We start from the raw sequence: 21,943 nt of genomic DNA on the forward strand, positions 1-21,943 counted from the left end.
AGATAACACTAGACACACAAACACACTGGAGGCAGTGTGGAGTCAGAGTGGCTTCTTGTTGATCTGAAGGCTAGTGGCCTCACTGTCGATTTATACATCCTTTGATTTTTAAAAGCCTACATTTGAACTTCGCACCATCATCAATGTGAAACGAGCATGAAGTGTGCTTTCTTTGTTTATGCAATACTAATAAACTGCAGAGAATTTGCCTAAAGTTGTGCATTAGTTTCTGCCCTAAAGGTGCTCTGTAAAATGTCAACTGTGCCTGAGAACTAACTATTTGTAACTGTAACTAGTTACATTTTTTCAAAGTAATACATTACTGTGACTAGTTATTATTATTTATTTTTTTTCAAATAAGTAACTGTAATAGATTCGTTGTCAAAAGTAACTTCCCCAAAAATGTTACAGGAATATATTAAAGTTTGGGATATATGTCAAAAGGCAAGTGACACTTAGAATTCCTAAAACACATTTTTCAATGTCTTCTGTGTAGGCAACACTAATTTATCACTGAACACTAACACAGTGCTACAGAAAAAAATGAAACGTCACACAGTTTTCTTTTGGCTACTTATTTATTGCAAGTTGTTGAAGAGTAGTCCTTTACTTGTTAACAATACAAAAAGAACGACATTTAGATTTGAATCCTCTATTAAGATTTTATCATTCACCAGCCTTACAAGCCAAAGGTGAAACAATGTAATATTGTATACTGTCGAGGAGGCACACAAAACAGCTTCTGTAGGGAGTCGTTTTCCATTGGGGCCACTTCAGTGGCAATGCATGGGGCCTGTGCAATGGCAACAGCATGAAGGACGATGCAAAGGGCTGAACCTGCTATTGGTAAGATGAAATCTCAATGGTATGGCCACACAATTCACACGTCTGGTAATCCAGTGGGCAACCTAGGATCCAAATCCATAGCGTTGCCATTGCTGTGATCTAATAGTGGCGTTTGGTTTTATGCTGGAAATACACTGAGGTTTAAACTATTTGATTCGGTTGGGAATTACTGTAAGTAGACACAGAGGGTAGGAGACTTTTTTTTTTTTTTTTAAAACACATAGAGAGTCTAGAATTGGTTACCAAGCCATGCTTTTGCTGCTGAATCTTTGAGATGATCTTTGACCATATTTATCATTGTCACCAATTTCTCCAGACTGAGAGGGAAGAAGTATGTAGTGGTATATAATAAGGGCTAAGAAGCAAGACTCCAACCAGGTTTTCAAAACTAAATAGAGAAAAAAGGAATGCATTAAATGCATTAATAAATTAGGTTTGTTTAGTGGGGTGGTTGTATGGAAGAAGAATGAGTAGTTAAGGGGTGGAGTCTGGAGAGGGGTATTTTTATAGAGGAGGGGTTTATACCAGGGGGTGGAGTTTATATATGGAGGCGGGGTTTTTATTTAAAGAGACATTGGGTGGTATTTGAAGTTGTTTTCTTTATGTACAATTTCTATTATAGAAAACTGGTTAGATTATTTAGACAATTGTTTTTCAAAATCTGTTTTTGGCATCTTTAAAAACACCCTGTGGAAGTTTCAGGAGTATCAAACAATATTTTATTAATGAAAACAGACTCATGAGTAAAGCTGTATTTTTTCATGCTTATCACAGATTTTTTTATCACTTAAAAATAAAACCAGCAAACGTTTATTTCATATCTCAGAGATCGCTCTGTCCAGTAGAAGAAATGGACATTTCACATGTTTTTTTTCTGCTTGAATACATACTCTGTTTAATCGTGAAATACTTATTTTTAGACATTGAAATAAGCCATTTTACTGTGAAAAAAACACAACTACTATTGAGCTTTGGGAATAGAGTCCTAGATGATGAGAGGGGGATACAGTGTAAAAAAGCTTAGACTAAGGGCAATAAAAAATGGATAGCATTTTATTTGAGTAGATTGAACACCATCTGTATTAGGCTACATAAAACTGTATAACATGCTTGTAATTATTCATTTTTAACCCAAATCTACTGTCACTGGTTTTCAGAATTTCAAATGCATAACATACCTTTTAACTCTTATAGAGGTCTATTAAATAATGTACTGTAAAAACCTTTGTATAAGTCTATTTTCTAGGTATTTTTAGTTGGTCCTAAAAACGGGGGAGCAGCTTATACACCGGTGTGACCTATAGACTATTCCTGAAATTGTTGTCTCAAAAAGGGGGGCGACTTATACACCGTGCGACTTATATACAGTTTATTACGTTAATTTTGTAGCATTATAGTAAATGTCAAGACAATGCATTGAAAAATATGTTCGGAAAACTTGTATGCATGTGTCGGTTTTCAAAGTGATTAGGAAATATTATTCAGACGTGTTCTGTGCAGTTCTCTTTATTTACCTTTTATGTTTTGCTGCTTTTCATTTTTGTTTAGAATGGAACATTATTAAGCAACTTCAAGATCACCCAAAAAATCACCCAATGTCTTTTAAAACGATTAAAAAAAAAAAAAAGTTTTTTATGAGTCTTTGCTGTTTGTCGCTACATTCCTCTCTCCCTGCAGCCCAGCGGGTAAGACAGACATCAGAAATAGATTGAGAATTCTATACGTTATATAAAATTGACAATGAGGAATTGTAATTAAAGACTTTGTGTGTTCTGGAGTTTTCCGGGGGACCCCCGACTCACTCCTCCTTGGGTTTGGCACTTGGAATTTTTGCCTGGATCCTGGAAAAGAAGGATATTCAACCGGATTAGTGAAAATTTAACAATAATAATAAAAAAAAACATGAATTCCAGTAAATCCTAACTACATTTCCAATATGAACGATGGTTCATTTGAACTATCAAATGGATGTCTATTGGACCCTGTCACTGGTAAGGCTGTTTCGACCAGGAAGGGAGACAATCAGACATAGAAGCTGCAGTTCAAAACGCTACTGCGCTCTTAAATTAAACAAATACAAAAAGCAAAATGGACAAAACACTAACAAAACAAACAGCACAAGGGCCAAAACAAAAGGTTATACAAAAAACTCAGCACGGAACACAGAACACGGAACACAGAACACGGAACACAGAACACGGAACACGGAACACAGCCCCCCACCTCTAACATCAACACCAATCCTAATCCTTCTCTAACACCATTGAACACCTATTTTTTACACACCAGCCACATTTCCATTTGTTTTGAGGACAAATTTAACCCCCTCCCTGCCACCTGTGCACCGGCAGGGCTTTCCCTGCCACATTGCCCCACTCCCCCAGGCACTTATGGCTGATTGAGCTTCACAATATGAAGTATCCAAGCTAAGGTTTTGAATGGGTTCTAAAACTTGTAACAGGGCTAAGGCTACCAAAGCCAAAACTACCAAAGCCATGACTGAGTGCACAGCTCTGGCCAAAACTACCAAAGCCATGACTGAGCGCACAGCTCTGGCCAAAAGTTTTGCATCACCTAGAATTTTAGGATTGAGACCCAATTAAAAAGAAAAAAAAAACTCTATGAACATAATTTAGATCTTTTATTTAGCACCATGTAATCAAAGAAACTCCAAAATGATATTGCAAAAGTCTACCGGAAGCCATAATAGTAACACAGTATTTCATGTTAGATTTCGAAATGACACAGTTTTCAATTTGTTAAGTATATGGAAAACTACATAGAGGTTTGTTAATTAATATGTTAGCGTAACATTATTCAGCAGGTTTCATTCGACTTTATGAAGCAAAATGAGTTCATTCTATAGGGGGATGCAAAACTGTTGGCCTCAGCTGTAGTTATTATTTAGCTACTAACTTTATTTTCATTGTGGATATATTTTTAACCATGGCTCTATAAGAGTCCCTGAATCGGTATGGCTATTTTAGCCAAAAAGGCTGGACAACTCAAATCTTAACAGATTTAATCCAGAGGGAGTGATTTACAGATCCACATATTAATATTACTATATACAATACAAGTACAGTGAAAGGAGGTCTGAGAAATCAGGGTTAGTAGTATTAGTAAAGTCCAGATGCCTTGCACCACTCGCTAGAGTTCAGCACTTGATGTAAAGCATCCATTCCTATTGCTCTATTCCCCTGAGCGCCACCAGAGGGTGCTGTGTACTCACTTTGCTCGGATGTCACTGATATGTGCTCTGACCAGCTCCACATACTGGTCAATCTGTGCCTGTAACAAAAAACAAAGCTAGCAGATCTGACTTGATAAGAACATAAGAAAATACACAAACTAGCGAAAGCCATTTGGGACATCAATGCTCATCCTAGTACCTGATTGATCCAAAAAACAGGTCAGTCCTTCAAAGATCCATTATCTTTACTGTGTAAAGAATGACGCATATTTCCACCCTCACGTTCCCTGAAGGGATTAGTGATGGTATGGTCATTGAAGAATGGTTGAGTACCCATCCAGAACAATTCAAACACCTTGTTATACCCTTATAAAATATTAACACAGGAAGCTGGAAGTGTGCTATGCTTTCACCGTGTTTATGGGCTCAGTTAAATGATCGATTGTTCTAGGATATAGATACAGTACAATTAAATCCCTTATTCATTTATTACATAGACAGGATGCTGGATTATTGAGAACTGACTTAACATCTTGAGATCGGCTTCTAGAAAACAGACAGGCACTGCATTCCTCATCTCGTTCATAACACTTGTTCTTATGTACGCATGGTAGGTTAATTAGAGGACGTTACCTGGTGTTGTTTGTAAAGCAGTGGCAGAGAGAAAGCACAGATCACAGCTGGAATAGAAGAGAGACACGTCCCAACAGGAGGACCCTTGAGTATTAAAGTGGCAGACATTTTTTTTCAATTTCTGAGATACAGGTCATTCAAATCAATTGTGAATCTCGGCTTTCTCCAGTCATTGTGGTGATGAGAATAGAGTATCTTACCTATAATGAGGAGAGTAAGGGCATTGAAAACCGCTCCAATGTAGGTCAGCATGTACATTAGACCTGCAAACTGAGAACACACACACAAGTTTAACTTACAGTATACTCCACCTTTGCAATGAACAATTGGGAGAGAGGGAGAGATGGAAGAAGGGAGGGAGAGAGACTGACAAATATATATACATGCACTAAATACCCTCTAAAGTTGCCTAATATATTTTTAGCTGCTTATTAAACAGGAACATCACAAAAACTGGAGGGTACATGGCAGATGATATGCAAAGGAAAGCTGTCTGACAGAGACACTCTCTGACACACCATTTGGTCACCAGAAGCTTGTTCAAGTTTAAAGAGGCTGGATGCCTACAGTTCCTCAGTACTCACAGTCTCTACTGCGCGGATTCTGAACTGCGCTGTATACAGTTACAGACAAGTTTTGGCACCATATACTTAATATATGATCATTCAAGATTCGTTGATTGGCAGCCAGTTTATCTTCCAACACTACAATGACCCAAAGCATACAGCTAAGTCAACTCTGGAATTCTTGAAGAAAACAAAGTTCTGGAGTGGCCTTTGCAATCCCCAGATCTCAATCCAATAGAAATGCTTTGGACTGATCTGAAAAACGCTGTAGCCAGGCATTGTGTATACAATTTGTCTGAGCTGAGGGCCCAGATTTCACCAACAAGATGTATCATACTGGTTAAGAATTATAATAAACATTTGAAAGCCGTAATAAAAGCAAAAGGAGGACACAAAATACTAAAGCAGGGGTGCCAATGCTTTTGTCATGAACAAATACTTTAAATCAAATAAGTTTGTTTGTTTTTGATAAATTGTTAAATTGCTAGAAATGGTATATAATCTGTTATAATAAGCGTAGGGTGCCAATACTTTTGGCTGCGACTGTACGTCCTTAAAAATCTTTTATTAATGTTTCTGCACTCAACGATATCTGTCATGTTTACCAGCATATTCTTATAAATAATTGATGACAGAAAGTCAGAGAAAGGAGGGGGTGAGTGAGAAGAGAGAAGGAGGAGGAGGAAGGAGGAGGGAGGAGGGCGGAAGAGAGATTGATAAAGAGGGAGCGAGGGAAGAGTGTGCAGAGGGGAGGATAGGACTGAGAGAGATGGATTCTCCTACCTTCAAGGAGTCGATGAAGTCCTCAACGAGTGCAAGTCTCCTCAGCTCAACGGCAGCCGCGGTGCCCATTGAAATGACCCTGTCGACATAGCACTGCGTCTGCTCCTGAGAAAGGCTGATATCGATAGCCAGGTACTTCCTACACACACACACACACACACACACACACACAAGCTTTATACAGTCACTTCATAACAAACAGTATGATACAAAACAATTTCAATTGTATTTGATACTAAATTGTACTACAGTCGCTAAATATTACTTAATGTAATGCTTATTACTACCATATTAAAATGTCCGAGAAACAGTACAATGGGATTCCACAGGGATGAGCACCCAATAACATCACTTTGGTTATCGGATTGTGCTTAATTTCAATTCCATTTTCCACCACACTTAATATCACTTTGGGAAAGAAAGGAATACGATTTGAAGGTTTACTGTACATGTAAGTTGATTCAGAGTTTTTAAGGGAGATACAGGGCTCTATTCACGAAGCTTTAACTTGTGAGTTATTTACAGAATGTTTTTCCAAAGTCTGTTTTAATGAATAACATTTACAAAACTGTTCTTTACTGTTTATGTAACCAAAATAGTCCAGCATCGTTTTAGACATATCAAACTCGATTTTATACATACAAATATATACAATTTTAAACATTCTTCTATCTCCTATGTTTTAATGCTTAATTTGTCACATTGTTGGTGAACGTATCACCACTGTTTTTGCTCAGTCCTTTTGAAATTGCATTCAAAGAAGCACTGGACTGTAAGGAATAGCAACGTGTGGTAAAGCTCACCAAAGCAAAAGTGAAAGCAATGTAAAAACTTTGTATAGACAGCGTGCAGATTGCTATGGGAAGCTGCTCTGAGCTGGGGGTGGGACTCACTGGAAGGGGCTGGCTCCATCAGACTTGTTCAAGACCTGCAGGATCTTGGTGTAGAGCCGCATACCCAGGGTGACACACATGAGGAGGAAGGCCAGGTTGGAGATGACACTGATGATGCTGAGCTGAGACAGGGAGATGAGCGCCACCACCAGGCCGGTGAACACAGCGCCTGTCTGCTTGGAGTCCTTCCAGTAGATGAGCTCCGAGACCACTGGGAGAGAGACAGAACATACAAGGAGAGAAAGCCACCAAAACAAGAAAAGTTAGGAATGAGAAAGAGGGTCAGTTAAGGCTAGTCCCATCTTAACACAACTTAACACACGCATTTAATAGGGCAGAATCGTTTTTTTTTAAATGTTCCTAAGGGTTTTGATGTTCCTACTTCACCTCATAAAATATGCTATGCATTTATATCCCTCTGTAAAAAAAAGTGCTTCCTACTTTCAGCTTCCAGCTTCAATTTTTGCCCCATCGTCCTTTTCTCTGTGCTAAATTTGGTTCTCAATCTGATTGGCTGCAGCTAGTCAGTGCACCCAATCATAAGTACAGTCCAGGTGCATAGGTCAGGCAGCATCTGTTACCTGTGCCTACCTACAACCAATCAAATTGGTGCTTTGCTGTAACATCGCAAGCAGGCAAAATGGTGGCAGTGGAAATCAATTTAAAATCAAGTTTACCTGCTTTTAAAATGGCTTCAGCTAATAAAATACTTCCATTCACTATACAGGTCTGAAATGGGCATTTTTTAAAGAAACAGGATATCGTAAAGATCTATGTTCATTTAGAAACAGGACACCTGGTACTACACTAGGTAAAAGAAAGTTCTCGGTTTGCTTGTCTTCCTATCAGGAAATCTGTTACACTTCCTGGGTTATTTCACATCAGCAGGGTCAAGCATCTTACTGGCTGCAAAGCCTGTCAGTCATGAGGGGAAGCAGCTGGTTGGTTACAGACGGGAAAGAAGGCCCTGAAGGGGTGGGGACAATATAATTCTCCAAATAAAAGGACCGTGAAAGTGTTTGAAAGTAAGTCCTGCAAACATAGATTTCTTCAACCCACGGCAGTAACTGATATCATAAAAATGTCAATACATGTTTGTTAACATTGGTTTGCAAAATTTCAGTTTCAGAAGTGAGGAAAAATCTTTCTTCTGATGACCCAGATGTCAGAGGGAAAAAAAAACAGTAAAGCACCAAACTGTCTGTTTCTGGCACTAACAATGGTGGAGTTTTAAGGGCTGAAAATACATTGGCGGCATTAAATGTTAGTCATGCATTATCTGATTTATGCTGCTCTTCCAGGATTGAGAACGGTAATTGCACATTTATACAAGTTTCATTTGTATTTTAATTTGATCAGTGCCTTATATTAAATTAATAATACATTTCCTAATCATTATCACATAATTGCCAAGTTGTGTTCTTCTTCTTCTTCTTCTTCTTCTTCTTCTTCTTCTTCTTCTTCTTCTTCTTCTTCTTCTTATTGATGTTTAAATTTTTTAACTGCCTGTTTAGTCACAACTTGTAAGAAAAAAAAGGTTTATGTTTAGAAGCCATGCTGATTACAAATGGAACCAGCATAACAGATTTGTGAACTAGTTTTCCCCTAGTTTAAGTCTGTATTTTAATAGGTTTATTTGTACCTTTATTTGTTGTTGTGGACTATTTTTGGCTGTCACTGTAGTTGCTGTTCTGTCTTGATGGCACCGTGCTGGGTTTATTCATTTTTAGAATGGGAAATGGTGATGCAGTTTGATTGCATTTTTCTAATGTGACAGTGTAGGTGCTGTGAAACTCAGGAAAGAACAAAAATGCAGCTCTGATAGATCGAAACGCTTTACAGCATGTTGATGAAGAGTCGTTATCGGCATGAGATGGGATGTCGGTGTGATTCAGGTTTGCGTGCTGTTTGAAAGATTTCTCGGGGAGTGCCTGTTTGTTAAAACAGACTTCTTTCAATTCTACACATCTGAAAACAGTAGTGAATAGGGTCATTTATGGATTTATTTTGTTAGCTACAAATCGCTTTGATATAAAAAAAAACCCAAACCATGTCAGTTTGAATGGGTTGAAAGTTTCACAGGAATGAGGTGTTATTTCTTTGTATGAAACTCAGGATGTCAAAGACTGCCCAGTCTACGGGCCTGCAGGATTTCAAACTTAAAATATCTGCAGTGTCTTTACACACAAGACCCAGCCAGGAGTCCCTTGAGTGGACACGAACCATTTTACCCTGTGCTGGTGCTAGGCAGGAGGAAAGGCTCCCAGGGAAATATCAAATGCTACTGTAGGGCGCCCGTGTAAGACTATGAGGAATGCACTAAGTTTAGCCAGAACTTTAGAGAGAGGGGGCGAAAGTGAGTTTGGATAGTGTACCCAGACAGACGACCTGTTCCTTCCCCCTACCCAGCTGTTCTAACGTCTCACTGCCCTCCCACTCTCTCTCCTCAGCTCCAGTCTCACATTACAGCGCTTCCTACCACAGAACTCACTGCTAGCCAAGGCTTGACATACCCAGCAGAAACTGCTCCCCATGCATGTGAATGAATGCTAAGCAAGGTGAAGGAATAGTTTAATCTTCATAAGCCAGCCCTGGACTGGAGGGCATATATCATTGGTTTCCATTCTTTAAACATTAAATACATAAGAAAAACTGGTAACACTTTAGATTGTGTCTCTAATTACTGTGCATTTACATAGTAGTTACTTAGTAAATACATGTGTACTTACACATAATTACAATGTTATTATGCATTGTGTGACAAAGTCGGGGTAAGCGTGCCACTTTCTGGGACCTTTAAAACAGGAACACCTAGATCACAGATCGGTTGCATATACGGTACCTGTATATTTATTTATTTACAGTGCTCCTTGTTCAGAGGAATTCTTTAAATAAAAAGGATTCACAAAATAAACAAAACAAAATCCTAACTCCCTCACGGAGTACTAACTAAACTTTTGCCAAGTTCTTCAACTAATAAACTGGACGGCTAAGCCGTTTCGGAGTACCAAATACATATAATCTTCAGGTACAAACACATGACCTTTCATAAGGTTCCACACACAAGTCTCTCCCCAGGCCTTAGCCTTCAAACAGACACAGACACACCTCACAGACCTGCCTAAATACACCTGCCTTGATTACTAGCAGGTGTGCCTTATTACATTAATAAAACAATCAACACTTAATTCAACAATTAATTATATTGTGGCTGTGCTTCTGCCCTGTCACAATAGATACAATGGAATTCATGTGTACATCTTTAAGCCTTACATATATCATACAAAACGATTTACACATGAAGTAAATTGTACATGTGGAGCAGTTCAGTCTCCATGCCTCAAGCCTGCCCTGAATGACATAAGAAGTCATGTCACCTGTTTGACTCATTTTGAAGCTCCACTTCCGTAGAAGGGAAAACCTTCACTACAACATTCAAAAGAAATACAGAAAATCAGTCTCTCGTATTACTGAGAAAATTGTATATTGTTAAATCTGATCCTAATTTCTACCAGGTTTCCAACAAAAACTAATAAAAAGAATCTGTTAGATTCTCCACAGTCTAGGCAGCTAAAGTATTTTTTTGAAGTACTGTATGCATTTATATATTTTATATAGATAGATAGATAGATAGATAGATAGATAGATAGATAGATAGATAGATAGATACAATACAGTCTGCACTGGAATACACAGATTCTAATACATTAAGAAGCAAAAACTTTATTAGTAAACAAAATTTTTTAAAAAAATTAAAAAACTGATCACATATTTTTTCTACAAGCCGTTTTTGTTTTCCAGCGAATCTGAAATACAGACTCTCTAAACCATGTTTCAGGCAGCATGGGACACAGGATTGTTCAAATACACATCATGTGATAAGTCACAGTGCAGCACTGAGTTTTAAAATAGCTGCAGTCTGTTGTATTGTTTCCTTGAATTCACTCGTAAAGCAGAGTGCCGTACAAGTCTTTCTCAAAGAGTGGGTCTTGAATCCTCTCAGTGCCTTCTTGAGTTATCAATAGCCCAGCCAAACCATTCAGAACTTATTATCCCCCTATGGGGAGGACTAGCCCAGCTGACAGGAATGCAGGGAAATATGTTGTTCATCCACTTTAGCTCTATCTTGGCCACAGCTCATACAATTGCACTGAACTTAAAGGGCAAGTTGCATAAGGGGTGGCACTGAGTAATCATCTTGTCAACTAGAAAGTGACAGTCTACCTCAGATATCAGTAGTCAATTAACAGCACGTCATGTGATTGTGAAGCATGACGTTTCAGAGGGACAATTTTATCTTTACAATCATTTTTGGGTGGTTATGGCCTTGGTTGCTTTAAATCTGCCTTCACCTGGTTTTGAGATGCTTTGCACTTGTCTGGAGAATCCTAAGTGCCCGGACTGAAAAGCCTTCCTCATCCAATTCAAATCATGTGACAATGTGACCTTTCAACTATGCCATCCCCACCTACTCAGGGTCCCATTGTCGAGATGAATGCTACGAGGAAGGCTGTTCAGTCCTCATAGGGTTCTCCAGACAACACACCCCTTTCAAATCCCTACAGTATACTTTTTGAATGCAATACACATTTAATTATTGGTACATTTTTATGATGGGTGCTAAATGAAACATTAGCACATCCCCTCCTTCATTGCCATCAAAATGATCCCCACCAGCACAGCACTTGAAGTTTGTTGTAAGCCCTTGTCAAAATAAAAAAGGGACAGAACCAAGGGATTTGTATTTCAGGAATAATAGCATTTTCATTTAAACGTAGCCAATGGCGACATTTAAACTACCACTGCATTGCATTACCACAGTGTATATTCACAAGGGAAATTAACAATTCTAGGCTGGTTATTGCCATAATCTTAATAGTGGGTTGCCATTTTGCTATCTGATTTTATAGTCAATAATATAATACTCTTCCTACATATTTAAATTACAAAATATATTGATATATATTCATAAATACATACATACAGTATATTATCCCATATGTTTCAGTATAAAACTACCAATAAATAACGAATACTGTGATTCATCCAATAGGACTTATATATAAACTCAACCCAGTAAATCTTAATATATTGTATGCTGATGCTGATATATTTAAGCAATCCCTAAAGGCATATTGTGTGGATAAAACAGCTTTTTACACCAAAGTCGAAGATGTTTGACAAGCAAGGAACACTGTATTATAACACTTTAGTTTAGCAAAAAAAAAAAAAAAAAGGCAAGGGTATAATAACTGCATTGCAAAAACAAAGCAGCCCCATACAATTGATGAGACAGACATGAAAAGACCATATCTGTAATAACTGATTATAAACAAAAGCAAGAAAAGTTAATGGCAAAAGTGTATAATAATAGTCATTTTATTTTTAATCATATTCTATAATTGTTAATAGCATAATTAATAACACCCAAAAGTTTGGGTATTTTTTTTTTTTTAATGTCTTGTATTTAGATTTTTAAAAAGACAGTTATACATAGTTCACAGTGGAAATGAAACAAAAATAACACAGTATAGTCATATATATATATATACATACATTGTGTAAAAGACTGCTATTATCATCTAGGAAATGCTGGACAAGACACCCCTTTAATATCCCTACAGTATTCGCTAGGATAACAAATATACCAAATTAATCATGTATGATTTCAGAATAATTTTTACTATAGGAGCCCAACATTAAAATAATAATTAACCCTGTATAGCAGGATACTATAGGCATCTTAAAGGGTATTTCTGTATTCAGGCGCCTGCATTTCAAAAGTGGATTCTGAGTACATTTGTGACATCGTTCTCAAAAACAAATCTAACAGTCTCTCATCTGATAAATTTGTTTCCCAGCTTAGGGACACACAACAACTAACAACAACAACAACAACAACATAAAGAGTTACCTTGGCTTGCCATATTGGCTGGTCGGTCCCTTCTGCTCCCTCACAGCCTAACGTTCAAAACCTTGTGTGCTTTTTTTGGCCAACCAGCCTGGTCAGCAGAAAGAAAAGCCAGCGGGCCTAATTATAACTGACCAATCGCAGGAAGGGTCACACCTGCTGTTAACCTTTTCCTGGAGAGGGTGGGTTTTTGGTTGTCCTTTATAAGGCTATTAAACTCACTCACAGGCTCTGAGCTCTTGCACGTCATATGATAGAATACAAGACTTGCTATCAACTACTCCCTTTGTCAGTATTATAAATATGAATGTATGTCTAGCTACAGCAATGCAGTGATTTTTTTTCCCCACAATGGGGAGCAAGTGGTTCAACAGATGAGAGAAACAAAACAAAACAAAAAACATTTAGAATGACAGAACAAAAAAATTGTTTGAAGAAAATAAAAATACAAAACAGTCCATGTTTTATTTTACTCAGATAGCTTGATATCTAAATGTCTTGGTATAAGACAAATGTCAACTCTTTCGTGGTCTATTGAACGACCTATGAAGAAAGAGTGGGTGTGTTACTTATTCATTTTACCCTCCCTCCAAAAAGATTGGTTTATGCAATGGAGGTGGTCAAGATGGGTTGTAACAGGAGCAGTGTGCAATATTTGTTCAAAATCCATTGTGTTGCCATTACAGGTAATGCTGTGCTCTACAAATGGTTCTGAGGGATGTTATAATGTTATCCCAGTATACAAAAGTATAGATGTGTTAATGCATTGCCAAATTTCAATTACAATAGGACATTTGTGAATTAAACATTTACCAGAACACTACTTTGGGAAAGATCTATAAAATGCTGTTTTTTGGCAATGCCTTTGTTATTAGAGCTGTCAGCACGGTTTGAGCCCAGCTGCCTTGTTGAATCTCCAGTAAAATGCTGACACTGGGAGAAGCTGCAGACGGGCTGTATCTGCTGCTCCTAATTACCCCCATTCCCCTGGCCCTGGGGAGCCGTTGTCATGGAGACCAGGAAGAGCACTGCACTCAGGCTTCAATCCTGTAGATCAATACTAGGCCTCAGGTCCCAAGAGGGTCTGGGATAGTGCTTCCTGGAAATAATGTGTAGTAATTCAAGTGAGTGAGTGAGTGTGTGTGTCTGTGTGAGTGTGTGTGTGTTTATGTGTGTTTCTAGAGAGGGTTTACAGTGGATGCAGAATAAACTGATTTCACCACAGCTGTGAAAATAAAGTCTGGAAAGCCAAACAATCTACTGCAAAAATGATGAGGAACATGTCAGAATTTCAAAGGTAGATTTTAGGCTTGGAGGTAATGCCTACTGCAATAATCCTTCTTGAAAACCTGACCTTTGATAGCTTACTGTACATCCTGTGGTCTTTTTAAATGTGCTGTGCCTTGTGATAATAAAACAATGTCAACTACATTGGGCAGCATTACAAGCAACGAGCAGTGTTGTGTGATGCATTGCCATTAGGGATTATGACCCTGGAGGTTAATGCAGACGGAATGTTCTGGATTCTGACCCTAGCAACCGATCCAGTGGTTCTGAAACCCCTAACTGGAGACCCTTACACAAATCACATTGGCTGGAAAGGTAAGCAGAATGTATATCTAGTCAATACAAACTGGACCAAATTAACTCCAGAAGACTCTTTTTCCTCTTTCGAAGAAATTTGGGTCAGTTATCACCTCCCAGGTATTAGGCAAATCTCAAAAAAATAATTTCCATCTTTAATTTTGAAATCACTTTGTGTCTACCTGCGTATCCTCCCAAAACCCTGGCAACGCCCACACAAACCCTAATGCATGCCCTGTGTGCACACCTAGGAGTTTATGGTTAATGAATGTCTGTGTATAAATGAATATCGAGACAAATGAATGCAGGGAGACAGAAAGCCAAGATATAACCCACACACAGACGCTCTCTGTGCGATAACGTACCTATAAACTGCTTCATTTCTGACCTATTTAATATGCTAATACAGTGTGCTATTTTGCTATCATTATTTGCCATGCTTATTAACTATTTGCTTACACACAATGAAGACACTAGCCATAACTTTTATCTTCTTGACTAATAGTTTGATACTTCATTACCTATACTGTGACAAGCTTCACTAGAGCGAACACTTTGTATACTTTTAATGTTAAAAAGATCAATCTGAATTATGCCTACAACTGCTTACCAACTGGCTTTTCAAACCAGTTTATGGGTTGCTCTGTAGCATTCTGGGATCAATAAGCTACTACAACCAAAACGAGCGAGATGGGCTGAATGGCCTCCTCTCGTTTGTAAACTTTCTTATGTTCTTATGTTCTTATTCCAAGAAGGACTTTGCCCTTCAGAATCTATTGAGCATGTTTGAAATTAACTTTCATCATCGCAATCCTCTTTTTACCTCTCTGCATCAATTGTGTGAAATATTAATGTCTGAATAGTCTTCTTTACATCTTCCAACACCTTGTGGAGTCTTTACCACGTTGTGTGATCAAGGCAAATGGGGGCCCAACCACATCTGAATCAGGTGGCCAGAAGGTGTATATGTATTACAGGGTTATGAGATCTCACCTGATAGGAGCATTCCTCCTTTGGGGCTCTCTGATTGGGTTAACGCTGTGTACCACTGCTCACTGATTTGTTCTTCCTGAGTGTCCAGACCAATGGGGTGGGAGGTGATGTCCTGTTGCCCCGCCCCTGGCAGTGTGGTGGTATCGGAGGTCACACAGGGGTCAGTGCTGGACTGCAGCAACTCTGCAAACAGACAAAGGTGACGTTGTTAACCCAATGAATCCCTGACTGCAAACCAACACAAAATCACCTTTTTTTATTCGACAAAGAAATTGAAATAAAAAAAAGCTAAATAAACTTCTTACTGCTTTAAAATAAATAAATACATAATAACAGCATGTTCCCAAGCCAGACATGAACCCACGTCCAATTCAGTGGAAGCCCAGGACACTCCCCCCTGGGTCATTCGGAGAATAACAGCAATAACCAAACAGATGCCTAAAGCTTAAAGATGCGTGTCCATTCCCTTTGTGATGTTTACTCGATGTACCCTGGAGATTGATATTCCCAGAGCCTTTTACAATGGACAAATCGATAACCGACAAGTTTTGTAATACTAAAAGAAACTTGTAAAATTAAATGACAAACATTTAGACAACCGTAGAAGTCTTTCTAAATGTTTAAATAGTGTTTTATAGTTTATGCTAATAAGATTTTTTTTTTTTTTAAAACCTTGGTAGTCCTTCCTTTGAATATATTGTGAAAGGCACTGTTAAGTAACATTAAAATGGCATCTGAAGCAAAGGAATGCCAAGCTATTGAGAGTCTTCAGAGCTAGCATCCACTCTGATGAAAGCTATTGGGATTTGTCTTTCTTTTAATGATTGAACTCACTAGTATCGATTACTTCCCGAAGACAATGAAACTACGATACCTCCGTTAGACAAAGTCATCAATGATCTAATAACATAAGAGAATACATAAATGAGCATGATCTCTAATTTTGATCAAATTTAGAATGCTAGTTGTTATTTTAAATCCATTTAGGCCCATATTTTAATCGTCCCTAGTCTCTTAGATACTAGATACTTAGATAATTTCAGAAAAAAGCAAAGTGTTGACAGCCTGGTTTGTTTACATTCCCAAACATAGTTTAGCTGTAATGGAAAAATATCCTCCCCCTTTAAGCCTGCTTGACACTGTATTCTGTGATCCAGATAAGAATGTTATTGCTACTACTTTCAGCATTCGGAGGTTATAAACACTTCCAGCTCTGTTGTTGCTGCAAAAGCAAAACTGAAATTTGAAAAGATGTAAAGGGGTGATACAGAGTGCAAAAAAAAATTATACATATAATAGTTTTGAAAGATTAAATGTCATTTTAAAAGGAACCGCGAAACACACCTGTGTCAGGTGAGGGTTATTAGCAGGAGTGTAGTCTGGCCTCCCAACAGATGGAGGTGCTATTGCTATTGAAGCTAATGTCCCTTCCCTTACCAAGATGGATCTGACACAGGTCTAGGGCCAAGTTGCGGTGGGCATCTTGGTAAGGGCAGCCACACAGGTGCTCCTGGTTCCACCTCATCAATATGGAGATTAACTGATTATCCAATCAACAAGTAAGGATTTTGTGGAGCCAGCTGACACAGCGCCTGGCTCCTGTTTGGACTTACCGCTGGCTCGCCATGGTTGGACCAAAAGCCGTGAACATTGTAAATATCGTAAATAAATACATTTTTGTTATGTTTTTGGAACTCCCACGGCTCACAAACCCCTGTTCTTTTAGGATCCCACTACAATATAATAGGTTCCAGTAGCGAGACCCTGCTTTTAGTGGGGCCGCCTGTCAGCCAACTTTTATTTCTTAGCTTTGTTACTGTGTTTTATTTAGCTTTTTTGTGTTTGTCTCCAGTAGAGGTTTTTTTGTGTATTTGTTATCCTACATGTGTCTACCATTGTTGGTATTCCACCTGGGCGATGCCACATCAACCCTTCACTAGCGTTACCATTGTTGGTATCCTGGTGTTGGCATTTTGCAGCTGCAACAGAGACTGCCATTATATGCGCTGTTTGTAAATATTATAAAGAAACAAGAGTGTCCGGGTCACGTTTCTAACAGAGTCCTTGTGCTTCTCCACTTTATTTGTGATAACCCACCCCTCTTATAGATGGCTATGGAGGACATACAGGTAGGAATCACTCTGCAATAAGTATTACCCAGGGATGAGATGATACGGTATTGCTTGCAATCAAGACTCGATAATGTCTGCAGAGTGTTTTGAATATTCTAGCAGATTAGGGGGACTCTTACCTGGGATTATTGAACTTCCGGGAGGGACATCCTCTGTCTCGGAAATCTGTCCATCCGGAATCCTGTCCATCAGTCCTCCCAAGGGCTCTGAAACCCCTAACTGGAGACAATATTGCAAACTCCGCTCAGGAGCGCCCTGTAGGTCCTCGGATAAACCCTGTTCCCAAGTCTTGGAATCTTCCGCCAAGGAAAAAGCGGGATCCCACTGCGCAAAGGAGTCCTCCCCCAGCGGAGAGCTCCTGGTCGTGTCGGGGGGGAGCGTCTCGTCTGTGTCAGTCCTGCTTAGTCCAACCGGGCGACTCCTCCTCCGCCGTGCCCCCACAGAGTCCCGTCGTGATTGGCCTGCCTCAGGTTCTGAGAAGGTGATGTAGGAGAAGGTGAGCTCACTGGAGTTCTGGTGAGGGGTGCCCCAAACCAGCGAACTGCCTCCCCCACCCCCCTCCTCTTCATCCTCCTCATCCTCTGACCAGTCCCGAGCTGTCTGCAGCTCGGGGAAATCCTCCTCCTCATCTCCGCCTGGAAAACAAGGAAACAGCATGCTCAATTCAGTGGGCTGTACTGTGGTATTGAACAGGTTGTATCCGCTGGTCTGCTTTTCCATGGTAGTCAGGTGACTTCACTGTAGTGTTATATTAGACTCTTGATCTACCCCTCCTGCTATGCACTGGACTTGCCTGACCTCAGCACCACGTTACTGGATCCTCAACTGATGCGCTATCCTTGCACTATTGCACTACTAATATATCATTGTAGATATAACTTGCTGTAATCGTTACTTGATGCATCCTAGTTCATATTGCACTTTCGTTGCATTATTTGCACTCACTGTAAACTATACCCTATTGAAATATGAATCTTGCATTGTAATACTGTACTGCCCTGTAACACCTACAAGTCACCTTGGATAAAGGCATCTGCCAAATAAATAATAATAATAATAATAATAATAATAATAATAATAATAATAATAATAATAATAATAATAATAATAATAATAATAGTCTTACATTATTGCTGTCCCCCTCTGTTATCAACAGAGATGCTTTTCTCCTCAAGACAAGGAATTGGGCTACATTTGACCTTGTGTACAACTATGGCCTAATGTTTAGCATCCCCTTACAGAAGTAACTAATTGTGCTTCATAAAGTCAAATGAAACCTGCTGAATAATGTTGCGTTAACATCTCGAATTACACACCGCGTTGTAGTTTTCTACATCCTTCAAGAAAAACTGACAACAAATGAAAAAATGTGACATTTCAGAATTTAACAGGAAATATTGTACTACTATTATGGCTTCCGGAACACTTTTTTTTCTAAAATTCTAGCCTTTTGGCCATAGCTGTAGGTTCTGTGTCTGGAACAACATTGTAACTCATAGCATGTTGCTACATTGTTGCATCTAAGCTAGATGTGTGTAACTTTTGAATATAGGAATCAATAAACAGAAACTTACTAATACAGCAATTGTTATCATGTGCACTCATTCACAACATCAAATTAGTTTAGAATGTAGTTTTACACAGAGCAAACAAAATAATTCCAGTAAAACTTTATATTTTATCTGTATTACTATCACTTGGTAGATCTCACATTTTCCTCTAGGAAAGATGCACATTATGTATTTTTTTCATAGCATTTGCAAGCAATAAAACTGGAGGCCATCTTTACCATGCTGCACGTCCCATTGAATAACCACATCCGACACACAAGCTGCTTCTGTGTGAAAAACATCCTAAATGCTTTCCATTTATCTTCTCGTTAGCTTACCTTTGAGTACCAATCACCACTTTTTCTAGGACTGACATGTTTTCAATGTCAATTTTTGGGGACAATTTGAAATGACCAAGCAAGCGCAACACGAAAACATGGCTTGCAATCAGAGATTTCTTTGACCAAGTGTAGTAGCATATATCATGTTTTAAAAAAAATAAAAAATAAATTTTTATTATGGCAAGTTTCTTTTAAAACTGTGCATTTCAGACCTTATATAAGGACTGAAAGTGCACAGCAGGTAAGATTTATGAATTATTTTGTTATCCACAACCACTTCAAAAGTTAACCCACTCCGGCATATATACTCACACAACATGCTCTCTTGCTGACTAGGTGTCACTTACCTTCAGCACTGGAAGGGGTGGAGTCAGGTGTGGTGGAGATAGAACCAGTTTCCTCTGTAACCAATCAGAGCAGGACAATTTTAATGATGGCATGGCTAGTAATTATGGGAAATAAAGCCGAGGGAACACGAAGCCACTGTGGCTTGGAACTAGGTTTCAGGCCACTGTATGGCACACCAGGGGAGACTTGGGGTTTGATACAGCAAGGAACTGTTCCTGAAAAAGTGGCTTCATGTTCCCCCAGTCTTATGCATCAAAATGATACGATTCAATAGTTTCCTTTTTATTTTCATAACAGATATTTAAATAAACAATGCCATACAATAGTTATTACAGAAGTATTTCAACAATAACTAAGGGAACACAAATAAATAAAGAAACCCAGTCATTTCTAAATAAAGATACTGTCATAGAATTACTAAAAATAGCATTCATTCAAATACATTTCTAAATTAATTGTACATAAAATTGTTCCATGTGTGTCTTGTTTTTTACATTTGTTTTTATAAAATGAGCTTCTTTGCAATTAAAATGCTTGTTTTTTGGGCCCGTTTAACATAAACAGCACTATTCTTGGACATTAGATACACTGTTAAAACAAAATACAGAAAAAGATTAGTGTTGATTGTGGTCTGTGAAACAGCAGTAAAAGTCTGTTTTTATCTGGCCTGAATCCTGCTGCTTGAAGACATACTGACCGTTCCCTTGTGAGTCACATGGTTACATTAAGTTTCTTTCAGTATTTCTAAAGAAGAATGTACAGTAATTAACCTTTCCCCAGTAGCAGCTTTAACTATATAAAACCTAATTTTGAACCACACCTAAACTAAACAGGCTTGTGGGACACTGTCTGCTGCTGTAAGTATGTAAAACCTATTTTTTCAACCACACCTTTAAATTCTCTTAAGCCCCTAAGTTGATTTGTTAACATTAACAGTAATTGTTACCCTTTTCACTGGAGTATGTCTCAGACTGGAGAAAACTCACACACACACACACACACACACACACACACTGTATACAAGGAAGGTGTAGTAGTGGCTTTGTTCTGTGACTGTATCGCGTCAGTCAGGTTCTGAGACCAGACCTTGACAGATGGTTAGCGTATTCCTTCTAATGTACAGCTACAGGTTATATATATTCTATAGGAAATCCACATTCATACAAGCAAGTCAATAGGAAGACAAAGACACAGAAGAAAATGTATAAAATAGCATATGCAACACATATGTACAGTATGAATGGATGTATATAGAGACAGACTTTTTATGAAAATGTTTATCTAATTTAATTACCAAATGTATTTTTTAGTGCTATTCATATACTTACATTATGTACATACTTACAAACATAGAAACCTATACATACATACCGGTACTAAATGTATACATAGGTATCAATATGTAAATAAAAAAACTATTTTGTTATGCACATAAACATATACCTACATCATGTACATGCTTACAAAGTAAATATATGCACATATGTACCTACCTACTACATATATACAGTACAGATATACATATATACATACATACATACATACACTGGATGGATACAAATATAGATGGCTCCATTCATCCTCCCATATTTTTCTTCATACGTACAGACAGGACAGCTACCCACACAGACCAAAATATATAACAATAAGACAGAGATCAATACATACTGCAGTGGACAAATCCTAAAACCTGGCCCATGCTCCATCCAGCACCATCAGGGCCCATTCAAACTGGATTCCCTGGCCAGCTCTGAGTGCTGCTGCTGCTGCTACCAGCTCTCCTCCCACCCCCCTTTCTCTCTTCCCCTCCCTGTCTCTCTCTCTCTCTGTATCCCTCCTGCTCTCTTTCTTGTCTCGCTCTCTCTATTCCGCTGTCTATTTTATCGGCAGGCTGCAGGCACTTTGTTGTGTGTGAGAGTGGGGATGGTGGGTGTAGAGAGAGATGGGGAGGGGGATATAAAGAAAGGCAGATGGGAAAGGGGGAGGGGTACGGCAGCCTAGGTTGGACAGATGTTTGTTCCCTTTACTTATTATGCATCTTTATATCTGTCTTCCATCTATATATTTATTTACACTCTATTAACATTTTATGTACATTCTATATCTATATAAAAATATATGTATGAAAGGAAGTATAACAGTAGTGTACAAAAAAATGAATAAAATGAAA

At 38.5% G+C, this 21,943-nt stretch overlaps 1 protein-coding gene across 2 annotated transcripts; it reads right to left on the reverse strand.

Annotated features, from left to right (window-relative positions):
- Positions 1–559: 559 nt before the first annotated feature.
- LOC117415056 (reticulon-1-A-like) lies at positions 560–21,655 on the reverse strand. Of its 2 annotated transcripts, XM_034921898.2 has the most exons (10): positions 21,442–21,655; positions 19,773–19,826; positions 17,654–18,169; positions 15,403–15,585; positions 6,915–7,125; positions 6,022–6,160; positions 4,873–4,942; positions 4,673–4,719; positions 4,079–4,137; positions 560–2,687 (listed from the first exon to the last, which is right to left on the reverse strand). In XM_034921898.2, exons 1-10 carry the CDS (start codon positions 21,497–21,499, stop codon positions 2,645–2,647), a joined length of 1,380 nt encoding a protein of 459 aa, XP_034777789.2. In that variant the 5' UTR covers positions 21,500–21,655; the 3' UTR covers positions 560–2,644. The 2 variants fall into 2 exon arrangements, with proteins under 2 accessions (XP_034777789.2, XP_033880880.1); XM_034024989.3 differs by lacking the exons at positions 15,403–15,585; positions 17,654–18,169; positions 19,773–19,826; positions 21,442–21,655 and adding an exon at positions 12,829–12,935.
- Positions 21,656–21,943: the final 288 nt, after the last annotated feature.

This window comes from Acipenser ruthenus, chromosome 7 (assembly GCF_902713425.1).
Source record: "Acipenser ruthenus chromosome 7, fAciRut3.2 maternal haplotype, whole genome shotgun sequence".
Taxonomy (NCBI): Eukaryota; Metazoa; Chordata; class Actinopteri; order Acipenseriformes; family Acipenseridae; genus Acipenser; species Acipenser ruthenus.